Source organism: Alligator sinensis, unplaced genomic scaffold (assembly GCF_000455745.1).
Source record: "Alligator sinensis unplaced genomic scaffold, ASM45574v1 scaffold74_2, whole genome shotgun sequence".
NCBI lineage: Eukaryota > Metazoa > Chordata > Crocodylia > Alligatoridae > Alligator > Alligator sinensis.
In genome coordinates this window covers 3,646,325-3,663,168 of record NW_005841931.1, presented here as the reverse complement: position 1 = coordinate 3,663,168, position 16,844 = coordinate 3,646,325, and the positions used below count along the sequence as shown (strand labels likewise).

The 16,844-nt window shown below is 41.9% G+C and overlaps 1 protein-coding gene across 1 annotated transcript in view; it reads right to left on the bottom strand.

Moving 5' to 3' along the window:
* Window positions 1–6,998, bottom strand: part of LOC102385418 (transmembrane protein 178B-like) — a 45,922-nt gene extending 38,924 nt beyond the window's left edge. The window contains exons 1-2 of the mRNA XM_025198885.1: window positions 6,860–6,998; window positions 4,999–6,567 (exon numbers count right to left, since the gene is read on the bottom strand). Of these exons, the coding sequence (XP_025054670.1) occupies window positions 4,999–5,380 (382 nt within the window). The 5' untranslated portion in view covers window positions 5,381–6,567; window positions 6,860–6,998. The remainder of the gene's footprint in view (window positions 1–4,998; window positions 6,568–6,859) is intronic.
* Between the last annotated feature and the right edge of the window lie 9,846 nt (window positions 6,999–16,844).

Here is a 16,844-nt window from a genome sequence, read left to right as displayed (position 1 = left end):
TAATGCTTAGAACAGGATAAATGTTTGGTCAAGGCAGCCGTATAATGTAGATATAGTCCAATGAAGAGGGTCCCAATTTTCTTTTCAGTTATTTTGAGTCAAACACAAGAGATTGTCAGCTGATGAATGCAGAGACAGGAAGTAAACGCCTCCTTTTCCTTACCACTTACTGCACTGAACTGACAATTATCTACATTGTGGGTTTTTGCTTGCCTGCTTGTTTTTCTGTTTCCTCTAGAGAATCATTGCTGAAGGGTGGAACATTAGTGCTGTGCTCACTGTGAACCTAGAATTCACCAGTGCAGTAAAATTAATTTGGAAGAGTACACAGCCACCACAGGGCTGGAAGAAGCCTAGCTTGTTAAGCTACTTTCCACAAAGGCTCCTGAAGGGCTTTCAAGATCAAAAGAAAGCCCTGACCACACTGAAGAAGATAAGTTTAATTACACCCAGAGACAAGAGGCCTGTCCTCAAGTTCTTACTCCAGTAAGTGATCTTTGCTAACAATAATGATCCTACTGAGTACCTTCAACCCATCATGTGAATAAAGATTACACAGGTGAGTTAAAGTTAGCAAGACTTGGCCGCTATGTTTGTTCGCTTGCATGTAATAATGTTCTTATTAGCCATATTTTCTGTTGTCTTCCTTATTTTTTTCATTGATGTTAATGAGAAAGAGAATAAAGAGTGATGTAACCATGATGGTCCAGAAAATATGCAAGGCAAAGGTTTATCCCACCTACATAGCTGGTCCACTAAAAGTTATCACCCTAAGAAATCCTTGCCTTAAAGAGAATATATTAATTGCCCAGTTTTGTTTGGAGGCCTTTTGTCTGTCACATTTATTTGTCAGTTTCTTTCTGTGTAAATTTGAAACATACTAGCATTTCCGCAGTTAATTCACTGTAAACCAATCTAGCAGTATTATTTCAAAATCTCCCAGCTGGATTAGTGGGAATATATAAAAATAAAGGGGAGAAAAAAAAGTATGGGATAACTTTTATGCATTAAAAATCACTGCCTTTTGATAAGAAAATGGAGGTAGCATGTTTTCAGTCATGACAAAACTATACACAAGATCTTGATATACTTGTAAAAAGCAAAAATAACAAATAAAGAGCAGAAACAGAGAACTGATCTAGAATTTTCAGAACAGACTTAGCTTTTAAAACTATCAGTGTCCTAATGTTTCAGTCCTTCACAAAGACCAAACCATGCAACTGACCTGCACTTCCACCTCTAATCAAGTTCAGCAGCAGTTCTACAACCAAAACAACTTCAAGATATTTTCAAAAGTGGGAGGCATTCTTAATGCCCTGCTAATTATGGACTACATCCTACAGACTTCAAGTAAAACTACTATTTTCAGTATTGAAAGTTTTTTTCTGGGTAATGATACAGGGTTTGTTAAAAAATAAGTAGATTACAAAAGATCCTCTCCACCTTTCAAAAGAACTCTTAATATCATTTGCATATAGTACTGTAATAATTGCATAGTACTGTAATAATATATAGTATCCAATATTTGGGGCTAGGGCTTGCATTGATTTATGCAGTTCATGAATATGCACACTAGGTGAAATTCACATTTGACGGAGGGACAAAGCCTTATGCACTAAGGGAAGTGTTAAATCATGCTAATTACATGCTTTCCCTCTGCACAGATGGGAATTTCATCTATAGTAACACTTGTACCCTACTTTTCTATCTGAGGCTAGAAGCAGACATTTTATTGGTCCTGGAACCAGTTATGCCTGTGTTTCTCCTGAAATAAAACAGGCCCAGGATTGGTGTGTATACAAAATACCCTTTCAATTGGGGTTTAGGGAACAGCTGAATGACCTGCCACTTTTCTGCCATCGATTCAATGATGCAACGTTGGGACAACCATTGAGACACGCTTCACAATGTCCTGGGACAAACTATTAGCACTTTTCATACCGTGAACCTTTTTAGGGTTTGTCCCAGGACAGACGTGGGCATCTGGACTACCGCACTTTGTCTTGAAAGAAAATAGTTTCTCCTGAGACACGCAACATCTACTTGTATCCTCAATGGTACAGGCATGGCAAGGTCATTCATAACCCAGCATGTTTGCACATGGCATGCTTTGCCTAACCCCTGCTTAAGTTGTTGCTTCTAGATAAACATGACCAATGGAAGCAGAATCAAACAAGGAGTGTGAATATATCTGGACGGAGCTAAGAATACATGCCTCGCATCAGGACCAAACACTGTTCTCTCAACCTGACAGCAATGGAAAAAATACTCTATTTTCACAAACTGATAGCGGAACTTAGACAAATGCTGTAACATCTGTGCTTAGAATATGAAACAGGGACATTATTTATTTCAGTTCCCTTACAAGGGTATGGGGTGCTTCAACACATATACTGATATATATACTAAATTCCTTTTTCACTGATTGCAGTATACAAAGATTTTTTTAATGGGTTTTTTATATTACTTTTTTCCTAAACAGGAGTAAAATCCTTTCATTCTCTTTGATATTTTAAGTATCTAACTGTTTAAATAAAATGACTGTCCTATAATATGATGGTTCGGGATTTATTTTCGAGTAAGCTAAAGCTTTGGATTGTTGAATTCTTGTAATCTTCATTCTTCTGTTTTAATTTTCAAAAGTACCAAGTTTTAAAGAAAATAGAATACTTTTCATAATGATTCAGAGAGGTTATAAAGATATATAGTCATTCAAAGCAATCCCCATTTTCACTGTAATATTGACATTTGACTTAAAGTAGTCTCCTTCTTTTAAATTTCCCCTTTTACATGCAAAGAAAAAAGTTAAATGCATACTGCAAAGCTTTGAGACAAATAAAATATTGCTTAAACACTCAGTTTTAAACACCATATGGACCGGATTTAGAAACCTATCAGCAAACAGTCGCAGGGATACAATTGTGCAGGCTTCACCGATATGCACAAATACCCAAAATGCACACATGCTTTTGATAACTGCACAAGTGCTAACAATTGTCTAACTGACCATGGGTATGCAATCCAATTTGCAGGCATGTATTTTGTGCCTGAGTCCATAAATTAGACACCTGCCTTCATTTGAAAATCTGCCTCTCTATGCATAGACTCAACTGAACATACATGCATACAAAAGTGGATCTTCTGAAAATCAATTCCCCCTGCATTTCCCTGCCTGAGTTCAAGATCTTTCTTTTTTCCTGCCTTCACTAACACCTAAAGCAGTAGTTCCCATATTAATTTAAGTGTTAAATGATTTCAAGAGCTCTAGCAGGGGAAGTATAGATTCCTTAACTCAGGCTGCAGGAAGCAAGTGAAGGAAGAACTGATTTTCACATATGTTGTTATAAAAATGAAATATATGTCCAGTATTTTAAACTCTATTTTAAATAGGATTAGCACTAGCAAAACATGCTGGATTGTCATCCCAGAGACTGAAATTCTTTGTTTATCCATTTCCCAGGCACAGTACAAGCCATGGTATGAGCAACACCAGTATTCCTGAACCCTAACTTGGAGGAATTACATTAATCTTTGGCCTGACTGCTATGACTGCCAATAAGGGTGTCAATGTGATTACAGGTCTTGGATGTGGTCACCTGTCCATTACAAACTGGACACAAGCCACCAATTCATTTTACATAAGCCATTAATCAGCAACCAGACACTAATGACTTTTGGTCCATAACAAAATAAACTGGATTTGAACTGATAATCCTAAAGTGATAATCTCCAAATTCCATTACACATATGCTTACGCTTTAAAAATGCAAATGTTATTAGCCTTTGCAATTTACTTTTAAAATAAAAAGAACTAAACATATTGATTAATGTAAAATGTTACTGCACGTGTAAATAGCTCCATCCAAAATTTCTGCATACAATACCATAAAAGGGGAAGAGAACAGGCACACACACAAAAAAATACCAGGGGAGGGGAGGGAGTGGGGGGAGGATAATTAACATATTTTTAAAAACAAGTATTTAAACAAAATATTTATAGTACAAGAAACAATCCATTTATTGTTGTGAAAATACATTCCTCAATGATCCTCTGAAAGCATCATAACATCCCTGTGTGAGAGAAGGGAATGGTTGCTGTTTTATTCTATGGGGATAACATAGTACAGGCAGTAAGGATGCTATAATCCTGAACTGGAACCCTAATCATCGTTAAAAAATAAATATTTTTCACAGGACTCTAACAGAAAGGATGCTTAACACATAGTTGCTCGTGCTGCACTTTGGATCAAATAAATGTTTGAGGCAAACTGGCTGACCACAGTTAACCAGTTCCTGAAAGAAAGAATAGCACAATGATGCTACTGGCATCTCCTTCTACAAAGGAAAAACATTTTTTTTTTAGATTATTTTTTAGCTCTTGGTTAAATCAATTTAAAATGTTTACAATTTGAAAATATTCTGAAATCTGAATAAAGCACAAGCTGCGTCCTCTCTCTCTCTGGCTTTTCCGTTTACCCCCCTTGTGTGGCTAGAAGATGTCTGTGTGCTTAATGTAAGCTGTGTGATTTGGGACCAATATATCCTTTTGGAGCTGATTTGGTGATCAGGAATAATAAAATACACTGTACAGCCTAGGATAAAAAAAAAGAACAAAAAACTGAGCTAAGTCAACAGGGTCAGACTATGAATGTTGTAGTTTGGAAATTATTAATATTGTTTAGTTTATGTGGAAGGCACTCAAATACAATGGTGGTGGACAGTCTTAAAGAAGTTTTAGCCAGATAAAAGGACCTCCACTGTATCAATTTAACCAAGGCATTCTGAATTTTCCCCCTTTTCCAAAACTCAGCAATGGAGAACTGGACAACCTATAATAAACAGTTATCCCAATGGTTTGTGAGATAAGATGCCTGAAGCTCTGAAAACCTCATTGCCAGGAGAGGTCAACAGCTGGGAGTGCTTGCTGTGAGGCTGGACCATACGGTTCAGTAAGGTTCTGCAGCTTAAAACAGCTTTATTTGGAAAAGTGGCCCTTACCTTTGGCAATCAGCTCCTCCAGTTCTTGGTCAAATCCTTGTCGGTGGCATTTTCTCCAGAGCCCCATGTTCGTCGAGTTATACTGTCTGTTGCACTCATCAGCTGCACTCATAGCAAAGAGCTGCCTCCTGTTTCTTGCCAAGAGGAGTTTCCCTTCCCAGCGGTCCAACCTAGACCTGCTGGCCCTGAGAGGCAGGTTATTGTTGGAGTTATAAATGAAGCCAGGGTCGTTTCTCTTAGTAGTGATGGTTTTGCACCTCTCCCTGTGCTTCCTGGCATCAGTTTCATACCAGTGGTCAGAGCAAATTGCCACAGCCAGCATGCCCAGGGCACACAAAGCTAAAGAGAGGCCAGCATAGAGCAGCAACCTTCCAGCAGCCATACCTCAGCTTCACAGAAACACCATGGACATCTTCACAAAAGGGAAAGCCCTTCAATGGGAGAGCACACAAATCCTCCAGGAGCAGCTGCAGGATGTCACTGGACAGAGTCCGCCTTAAATGTCAACAACTGTGGTTCACATCCAAGTGGCTGAAGACACTAAAAGCTCAAAAAAGTTCTGCCCTGGAGAGAGTCCTGGGCCCTCATGTGTCTCTCTTGAGGTTCAAGTCTTTCAGTGCAGGGCATGCAAGGAGGATACCAGGCAACAGTAAAACAGCTGGGAGCCCAGTGAATCACCTACAGAGGTGTCTGCTCCGTGCATGCACACAAAAGTTAACTGTGGTTGGGGAATAGTCACTTGAAGTGATTTGAAGGCTATGGCTGTGCATTCAGTCCATTGAGTTCATTCGATCTGGCTAGCTCAGAGATACAGAAGGATGGCTTTAATATCAGCAAGTTAACTATCACATCACAAGAGCACAGGACAGAAGAGGAAAGTTCGGTGGCCAGAAATCTTCTGATTTCAAGCAGCCAATTATCCTGATTTCAAAAATCCATGATTTGCCTTTTCTTTGTCAGTAGCTCAGAAAGAACATCATCTGGTAGGCTGGTTTTTTTGAAAGCAGGGTCGAGAGGAAAAATGGGTGGTGGATGCTTTAAATTCAATCCTGGGTTTAAAAAAAAAAATCTTTCTGGGTCTAATAAGAAATTCAGGCTTGCGGGGGCCTTTCCATTAAGCAGACTTGGTGGAGATTTGCAGCAAATAACATCTTTGTTTCAAGAACACTTCTCCTTCTCTCCCAGCTGTGCTGCTCGCAAGGTTTGTTTTGTTGTCTCTGCTGTCATCAAGGCAACCTAATGCTAACAATTTCTTCCCTTGACTTGCTAAAGCTCAAGTGTACCAAATTACTAACAGAACTGGTTCTGCTCTCTCATCTAAAGTAACGCAGCAACCTCTCTGGTCCTCAGTAGGAGTGTGAAGCAGCTGAAAGGTGGGGGTTGGAGGAGATGCAGGATTCACCACCATGGATTGAGCCTGTGCCGGTTAGGCAGCAAATAAAGCAGTCCTAGAGCCCAGCATCTTTGTGTGGCTTTTTTCCTCCCTTCTGTTATTGCAAAGCTTCCTTTTTCACCACAGCTTCAGTTTCTCGGGCGAGGTTCTCTTAGCCACACAGGCACATTTCCCATCTGCAAAATGAAGGCAAGCAGGCAGGGCTACAGCTGATTAAAAGGATGGTAAGGGAGGGGGGGGAAAAACCCCAACCAATCTAATAGGGGAGGGGGAACAGCCTCTAACAGTTGTCAACAGCTTTCAGTCTGCACCATTTCTCTGACATATGGCCTGATCGCCACATAGAAGCCGAGATCTCTAGCTCAGCAGCTTCATGCAATTCATATCCCCAGCATCAGCAGATATATATTCAGACATTTTTTTTTCCTTAAATTTCCATGCCCTGTCTCTCTAACGGGAATAACTCACCCATCTTGCAGAGGTCAGGAGAAACAGAAAGGAAGCTGGAGTCCACGAGCTTTAGAAATCTCATTTCACCGTTTTTAACCCAAATAAGAATGAATCCAACCTTCTGTACACCTGGGAATCTTTCCTTGTTCAAACACTGAGCCCTGCAGCCTTGGCTAAAGCCTACAGACACAGAATACAGAGCACTGAGCCAAAAGCCAGTGATGTCACCCATGCAACGTGAGACTCATTTCTTATTTCTCTAGCCTCCTTAAAGATAAACTGCACCACTTCACAGACAGGAAATGTCTAAGTCTTACTTTCTTAAAAGGGGAAACAGGTAAAACCTGGATCTACCTGAATCCTTATGGATCCTGCTGATTGTTACTCCATGCCCCCAAATCTCATCACTAAAATACAAAACAAGTGTAGCTGTTTCCTACTGCACTAAAAAGTATGACCTCTGATATCTCCCAGGATATGAGCTTCGCACAAAAAAACCCCAAACAAAACAAAAGAACAAACAAACAAAAAACAGCACCTGTGGGAGCATCAAATTTTGGCCTCTATGCATCCAAATTGTCATGTTCAAAAAGAAAAATAAAGTATGGTCACTTCTACTGCATCAAAGCATTTTGGACCATGGCATATCTTAGAACCTGAACATCACAAAATCCAGGATCTGGCATATGGATCCAGTAAGCTCCATCCAATTTTTGGCCCTGACCCAACAAATTTCATGACATGAATATAAAACAAGTATAGACACTCCTACTGCACCAAAAATCCAGACCTAGATACATCTAAGAGCACAAGCACTGCTAAATTTTGGATCCACATGGATCCTTGCAACTCTTGGCCCCCACAACCCAAATTGTATAATCTAAAGAGAAAACAAGTGCAGCCACTCTTAACTAGAAGGACTGGGAATCCATTTGCCCAAGAGCACTGAAAACAAATAGGTCAGGTGCCTATGTCCCACCAGTGTTTAACCCCAACCACTCAAACTGAAATTCAACCCTTGACATAAAGAGAGAAAAAAGTCACAGCTCCTAGCGCACCAAAATATCCAGATCCTCTTGCCAAACAGTTCAGCTGCTTCATAAAAAACAGTGCTGGGTCCTATCAGTTTTTGGCCCCACACTAAACCACACTGTACTATTACATCAGGCAGTATTTTTGTTTCTCCTACTTTACCAGAGGTGGCTAACCATGTTAGGCTGATGTCAAGCAGACGGTAGGGCAGGATTTGTCTACTTAACCATACAAATCCATGCTCCAATGCACTGAGAGTTTCAGAACAGTTCAGCAAATTTAAACACATAAACTTAAATATATGTTGGTTACCCTAAATTATTTTTGGTTATGTTTCAGTCAATTTACGCCATGGTTTAAGCAAGGGCTATCCAACTTTTAAGTGGCTTGGGGTCATTGGTGCACGTGCACCCCCTGAGCATGGCGGTGCGCCCCCTGTGAAAAGGCAACGCCGGCAGTGGTTGCCACTCACCACCCCCCACCTGCCGCTGACACCGCTGGCAGTGTCTGCAGGCAGTCTGCGATCACCGCTGGCTGCTGCCAATGCTGCTGGCAGCATCTGCAGGTGGTCGCCGACCATCAGTCAGTGCTCACCAACCCCCCGCTCCCTGCTGCTGACAACGCTGCGGCTGCCTGCGGGAGCTCCCCGCTTACTGCCACCACGTTCCTGCTGCTGACAGCACCGCCACTGCCTGTGGGAGCTCACTGTGCTACCCCAGCCTCCAGGGGCACGCGATATTCATGCTTGGGGTCACAACAGTGGGGCTCATGGGTCACTGGGCCACATGCTGTATAGACATCCCACCCATTGTCCTGAATGCCTGCACCTTGCTCTTCCCCCATTGCAATACACTGCTGCACCACATGGCCCTGGCTTCACCCCAAGGGCCTCACGCTGTGCCACACAAGCCACTGAGGCAGCACAATGAGAAAGCTGGAGGAGGAAGGGGGAGCCTGGAGACTTTAGCCTCTGATGCTTCAGAAGGGATAGGGGGAGTAGCAGCTGGCTTCGAGTCATAACTTAACCACTTGCTGACCACATGCGGTCTGCCAGTTGGACAGCCCTAGGTGAAACCTTGGTAGTAGAACCCATGGTTTTTTTGGATTCCAAAACACACTTGGAACCGGGTGGTTATAATGGATTAGGAGAACCTACCCCTGGCCTTACTTTGAGCAGACTTTAGAGATTTATGGACAAAAGTTTTCTGGATCCAGTATAACTTGTGCGTCAAATCTGCCTTACGTGTGAATGTGTCAGAGCCTGGGTTTCTCTGGGCAAAGAGAAGTGGCTACATGTTACCTATTATGATAGTTAGGGACCAGATTCATGGCAAAAGCACAGTCTTTTAATCTTGCATGTTCCCCCATGCACACCTCTCCTTCCGCCCCCCGGGCTGATTAGTGAAGGACCCTGTCACTCCCTCCCAATCAGCAGAGAAGCTAAAACTGTGGTTTTAAACATGGCGCCGTTTTTGCCTCCCCGACAGTCAGCAGCAAACAGCAGGGCCACCTGGGGCCCCTCGGCCAATCAGTGGTGGGAGGCAAAACCGGCACCATATTTAAAACCAGTTTTTGCCTCCCTGCTAATCAGGAGCAAGCCGCACATGGGGCCCCCCTGCTAATCAGTGTGGGGATGGCATGCAAAATTAAAGGAGCCACGTCCACCACGAATTCGGTAGGTCCCTATTGATAGTAGATGATGTTCGGATGGGGCAAAAAATAAATAAATAAATAAAATGGTAGGATCCCCAAAATGACATATAATAATGGACATGCTACTGAGCAAATACACAGAGATCTGGGTTATTACAGTACAGTTGAAGCAATTCCAGCTGCAGGTAGAAATTTAGGGCTTGGAATAAAAATACAGCAGAATCTAGGTGCTAAATGTATATTTTGTTGGTTCCTTTTCACACTTGGGAAAAGGGCCTTTATTTGGTAGGGCATTAGAACCTACTTCATTTTTCTCTCTCTCAAAAGTAGAATTACGAACAGTGGGGCCAAAAATCAGCAGAATCCAGATATCAAATCTCTTATTCCACTAGTATCAGGCACAAATGCACTAGAGCCACTGGAATAATCTGAGTTGAGAATTCATTTTCTATTTAGACAATAGAAATAGGGGGGCAAGGCACCTAGCAACATCCAGATGTCAAACGTGAATGTGTGTGCAAGGCATGCTCTAGGATACATCGGAGGCGTTTTTTTTTTTTTTTTTTTTGGAAATCTTTGGGGGCGTGTTTTTTTTTTTTTTTTTTTTTTTTGCAGTTAAAGTAGCTACTTTTGTTCCCTTTTTTGTTTCACAGTTTGGGGCTCGAGGCCAAACACTGGTATGTAAATCCAGGTTTTATCTTTTTCCCTGAAAAGGCATGTTGGTGGCAGTCTCTGTGCAATTTTTGCTCATATTTGTAGCACTATCTATATCCTCCCTCAAGTTGCTTTTAATATATAAATGCATTAGGAAATGCTGGATTTCAGATTAGCCTCAATTTAACTCTCAGAATTAAGCCTTTTTCCCCCCCATTACCACCACTGCCTCGTTCTTTACAGAAGGGGCAGAATACTGCTTGTTGCAGACATGACAAACATTTTCTCCGTCTCCTCTCAGGATTATTGTAGGCAGCCCCATCTCAGCACAAACAGATCATTATTAAATTCTCTTCCTCCTACCCCACCCCCGCCACACCACAGAAAAAACAATCACTGTGGATCCTCTGATGAATGCAAGCGGAGAGAAAGATGTACAGAGAAAAGTACACGTGCACCTTGGATGCTACATCTCTCCAATAAATTAAGTATACCTGGAGAAGAGTTAATAAATATGAGTTTTAATAAATTTAGATACAAATATGCAATTTCAGTAAATGATCTCAACAAGAGCTAAAGCATTTCTATCTGCAGACTCTATTTCCTATGATGTATGAAGCAAGATAGGACATAGGTGCAATGAGAACATGTCTGAAGGCATGGGGCAGAGAAACAGAGTCCAAGGATCCCATTCAGAACTAATTCATTGTGACAAGCTGACTGTATTGCCTGTTAGACCTCACCACAGATGTTATCTCCCAGATAATGACAGCCTATTCTCCCTTTCCTTGCAGGATTGTTTCAGCTCTCCTTAGCATCCTTCAGCCACAACAGCCTAATGCCTTTTCAGAAAGCTTCTAACAAAGGCAGAGAGAGAGAGAATGGGTGCAGGCATTTGGTTGTGGGGGCGGACTGGAGCCGGGAGGGGTGAAAGGGAAGAGTTTCTTGGAGAAATCATTTGTCATTTGCTTTTCTTCGTTTTTTTCAAATCAAAATGACCTCCACCATATTTTTCTTTTTCTTCTTCCTCCTATTTTTTTCCTTTTAAAGAAAAAGAGTTCAGTGCCATCTAGTGGGGGAGGGGATCAAACAACTCAATGCACTTCCTTGTACAGGGATCCCAGCTGCTGACTCAATTTATTCAAAGAGCAGGGCTGAGCTTCAGCATTTCCCTTCTGTGTTTGGGAAAATCCTCTCTTTAGATGGCCAAAGGATGAGGTTTAACTCACTGGGGCTCCATCTTGTATCTGTTGCCTATATGAGCCTCCCACCAAAGTCTCTGGGGTTTCTTAATGTACTCATTTAGAGAAGCACTGTTCTGCAGAGCATTTAGCCACTGTAATTACAGGGATTCAACTGAAAAACAAGGACCACAGTAAACCCAAATTAAAAAAATATATATATAGCATGACAGCAGTGCCTAGATCCCAGTCAGGCACTGTACAAACACAGAGTAGGATATGCACCCTGTGTCTCACAGACTTTGGCCTAGTTCTATTTTTCTCATGCATGCACCTCCACTTTGGTCGTGCCCCAGGATGGAAATCTCAGTAGGAAAGTGCTAGGTGCCTACAATCCCTATGCAGTCAGTGGGGAGATTTCAGTACCTCTGAAGAGTAATTCAGAGCTAGGCACCATGGCTCTCTATGCTTAACATAAGGTGAGATAGGTGCCTCCAGAGGGTGTTTCAGAGTGCCCAGACCCATCTAGAGCACTGATTCTCAACCAGGGGGCCACAGCACCCTGAGATCATTTCAAGGGTGACACAAGGTGCCACACAATGTTAGCACTGTTAAGTTTAAAAACATGATTCACAAGATGACCCAGACATTTCAAACAGAAATCCATAACTGGTCTTTCCAAGTTATTTGCAATAGAAAAACTCCAGTGTATATTTTTTTGCCTACAGAAAGAGTAAAAACTAAGAGCTGGCATTTTCAGAGTAGTGCTCAAGTCTATCCAGGGGTGGCTCAAGTCTAAAAAGGTTGAGAACCAACCACTGGTCTAGAGATAGCCAAAAGGAAATTCTACAGACAGGGGCATATCTGAATTCTCACTCATCTCCAGAAGTTAGGCACCCAAACCTCACCTACGACCTGAACAAGCACCTACAGGTTCAACTGGGATCTCCCTCTACAGCCTAAACATGCCTTGCACCAAACCCTAAATGTTGGCATAGGCTTCAAGGAAGCAAGCTCTAAAGGCACCTGTTAGTTCCTGAGTGCACAAGTAATGCAGAATCAAGCAGAGGTTTAACAGAGCAGGGAGAGAAAGGACGGCCTTGATGTTTAGTGAGTTGGGTCTCAGAAGACAGGTACTCAAGGTTTCACTCTGCTACAGACTCCCTGTATGACGCTGCATAAACCATTTGGGGTCACTTAAGTATTTTAGTGCTCAGCTCCCATTTATCTATGGATTTCAGTGCAAGTTTAGCACCTGTATAGAGTTAGATGCTTAAAAGACTTTTCAGATCTGACCCTTAGTATCTTTGTTGCAGTTTAATTGTCTTTTGCCTGTCTTGTCTATGTAGACCAATGAATGATTTTCTTCCAGCAGTGTGTGGACCCCTGGGAGTCTGAAGACTATGTCTAAGTGGTCCACAAAAGATGACTATTATCAATCAAAAGTACGCGAATACACACACTTACAATTCAAAGGGGTCCACACCTCCATTCAAAAGTTCCAAAGGGGTCTGCAAATGAAAAGAGGCTGAAAACTACTGATGCAGACTGTAAAGTCTTTGAGGCAGAGACTATCCTCTTATGTTGCATCTCTACTATAGTAGCATCGGAGTTCTCAACATGGGGGCTGCAGTGCATAGAATGAACACGAACAGATGTCAGAGGCTTGTAGCCATCTTGCTGTTTTCATATTGTTAATGGGACTAGAGAGTCCTGACTAGACTCCAACCATGCAGAAGATAGTCCCCATATGGAAGAGGCACTGCAGCATAACAAAAGGTTAAGAATTACTGGCTTAGCCCTAATCTTGGCTAAAATGAACCCAGTGAGACCCCCAACCTTGCTAGGACCTCTAAAAATTACTGTAATATATAAAGTATAACAAGGTATTCTATTTTTTCTCATCTGGGACATCAAATTCAATCCATTATTTTTACCTTGAATTCCTAACTTATAATCATTTACACCCCCATCACACATTTTTAGTACATTTCAGTCAAAAATTAAAAAAAGCTGTGATACTTAGTTTCAGGTTTTAGCATCCTATTTCACAAAAGCATACATGAATATATAACTTATGTGTTTATGCAAAAAAATATGAATTCCACATTCCTTGTTTGATTGGAATGATCAGTACAACACAATGCTAAATGTTATGGGAGAATTCACTCATGCTTTCCAGAAATTCATATATAACAACAAATCAAAGGATGAAGTCTCCTTATGGAAGGCCAAAAATTTCTTATTCTTTTATGAATTAAGTAGCAAGATAACATGTTATATGCATAATATTAATATTATATTAACAGTTTTACAGAGATTATAAAACAAAATAGCAGACATTTTGCTCAAGTAAATGTCTGTAGTCCAGATACATTTCAGTCATGTTTAAAGCTACTGAACATTTCCCCTAGGGTAGCAAGCAACTGGTTTATAACTTGTGCACTAATGTTTTAGCTAGCCCCTCCTTAGTCATCCCTGCACACACTATCTACTAAGTAAGGTAACTATCCACAAAGTTTTTCTCTAGATCTATAGATATTACATCCAGAAAAATCTATGTTAAAGCTGCAAAGTTAAACATGAATAACTTGGTAAACACCCAAATTAAACTTCCTATGCAATATTCATTGATCTATCTTTGCATATGCATTATGATATGATCTTTAATTACAAGATATTTTTTCTACAGGACCCCTGGTTTATTCAGTGCACAGGATGGATGTTTCTCAGTTAATGAACAGCCATTCAATATTTCTTTTTATCCTTATCTTTTAGCGTGTGGTGCATGTATTATTTATGGCACATCATCCAACTCTTGTATTGAATGCAGAATGATTAATTTCCTCATGGGCTTTTCTCTGGTGGTGCTCTTATTGTAGTACCACAGTTCTTTATAAACATCAATGAATTTATCTTCACAACACCACTCTGAGTTGAGGTCGTGTTGTTATCCACAGTTTACAGAGGGAGAAGGGAGGCACAGAGATTAAAGCCAATATTCTCAAAATCATTAACACATTTTGGGTTCCCAACTCAAGACGACTGTGACCAGAATTTGCAGTCATTACCACTTTCCATGTTCAGAGCATATCACCCACTGACCTCAGCCACAGCTGTGCATGCTCAGTGCCTCCAGCTGTGTCAGGTTGGGTTCAAAGAAACCCAGAGGCCACCTTGGGGAAAAAAAACAACAACTAAGTTTATGTGACTCACTCAGCCTCCCACAAGAACTTTGTGACAGAGGTGGGGAAAGAATCTGATTTTCCAGAAGAGCATTTAACTGTCTTAATCACGAGATCATTCTTCCTTTTCCTGCAGTCCCTTGCCAAGTACCACACACCTTCCAATTCTGCAACAAATGAGGCAGAGGTCCTACAAGAACAGCCTTCTTCACTACAAAATCCTGATTCATCCCCAAAGCACAAGCAAACCTGTAAACTCAATGAGGCAGGACCCCTGTAGAAAAAGAAGTCTGTAATCATGCAATTAAAGATATTGTAATGTGTACATGCTGTGGGGAAGGGGGAAATTAACATTCCACAAGCAGTGTAATCAGGGCATTTCATAGATTTCATAGACATTAGGGCTGGCAGGGACCTTGAAGATCATCAAGTCCAGCTCCTTGCCCCAGGGGCAGGAAGTCAGCTAGGGTCAAAGGATCCCAGCAAGGTAAGCATCCAAACATTTCTTGCATGAGTCCAGAGTAGGTGCCTGCACCACTTCTGGAGGGAGTCTATTCCAGGCCTTCGGGGCTCAGACAGTAAAGAAGTTTTTCCTTATGTCCAGTCTAAAACAGTCTTGGAGAAGTTTATGACCGTTGGTCCTTGTTATCCCTTGGGGCGCTCTGGTGAACAGACGTTCCCCCAGATCCTGACTCACACCCGTTATGTACTTATAGGCACCCACCAGGTCACCCCTGAGCCTGCGCTTTTCCAGGCTGAAGAGTCCCATGGCTCTCAGCCTCTCATCATAAGGCCTATTCTCCTGTCCTCTGATCATGTGCATAGCTCTCCTCTGAACTCTCTCAAGTTTCTTGACATCTTTCTTGAATTGTGGAGCCCAGAATTGGATGCAGTACTCCAGCTGTGGCCTCACCAAGGCCAAGTACAGCGGTAGGATGACATCCTGAGATTTACCTGAGAAGCATCTATGGATGCAAGCCAGAGTTTTGTTTGCTTTACCAGCTGCAACATTGCATTGGTGGCTCATGTTCATCTCGTGGTCAATCATGACCCTCACATCTCGTTAAGCCACGGTGCTAGCAAGCGTAGCACTGCCGAGCCTATATGCATGCTGTGCATGGTGCGGGGTTTTTTCCCCCCAAGGTGGAATACCTTGCATTTTTCGGTATTGAACATCATCAGTTTTATACCCGCCTACTTACTAAGCTTATCCAAGTCAGCCTGGATCACTAGCCTGTTCTCAGGTGTGGACGCCCCAAATTTAGTGTCATTGGCAAACTTAGCCAATGTGCTTCTGACACCAATGTCCACATCATTGATAAAGATGTTAAACAGAACTGGCCCAACGATAGACCCTTGGAGGATGCCACTGGTCATGGAGCGACATAATGTTTTGCTTCCATCGACTCCTACTCTTTGGGTCTGACCTCGGAGCCAATTTTCCAGCCATCAGACTGTGGTGTAGCCGAGGCCACAGTTGGCCAATTTTTCCATGAGGAGATCATGGGACACCAGATCAAAGGCTTTTTTAAAGTCCAGATATATGATGTCAATCTCTTCTCCCTTGTCCAAGTGATATGTCACCTGGTCATAGAAGGAGATGAGATTGGTCAGGCAAGACCTACCCACGACAAACCTGTGCTGGCTTCTTAGCTTTCACTTTGCAACCATAATATACTTTTAACATAGTTTTACTGAAAATGTACATTTTTAACTTAAACATTGAAGAACCAACAAAAAAATCATAGCATAAAACTATACTGAGATTTCATATGAATCATAAGCATAATCTGGACCATTATATCCACATGACAGACTTCTACCATTAGAGCTAATGAAGTAACTGCTAGCTATAGAAGTTTGCTAGCTTCTTTGCAGACCAGCTACTACAGGTGGGTAGAGAAACATTTTGCTAAGGAGTTTCAAAGCTATTTGCCAGACAGACAAGGAAGATGGAGATGTAGATCTGCAGTTACAGATCTCTGAACCTGTCCCACCCACACCTCATGTTCTCCTTCTGCTCTTATCCTTTCTCTCCCAGCTCCTGCCTCCCTTTCCCATCCCCCTCATTCTCTTCACCCCAGTTCCTCTCCATGACTCTGTTCACCAGCCCATGACTGCTCCCTCACACTGCTTCTTCCCATATCCTTCTAAGGTCTCCTATGCCCACTCTCCCCTGTTCCATGTATTACCCACAACCTTCTCCACTTCATTCCTATCCCTAACTCCCCTTCCCAACATCAACTATTGTCCCCCACTCTCCAATCAACTGCCCTCACCCAAGTCTCCTCCTTCCTA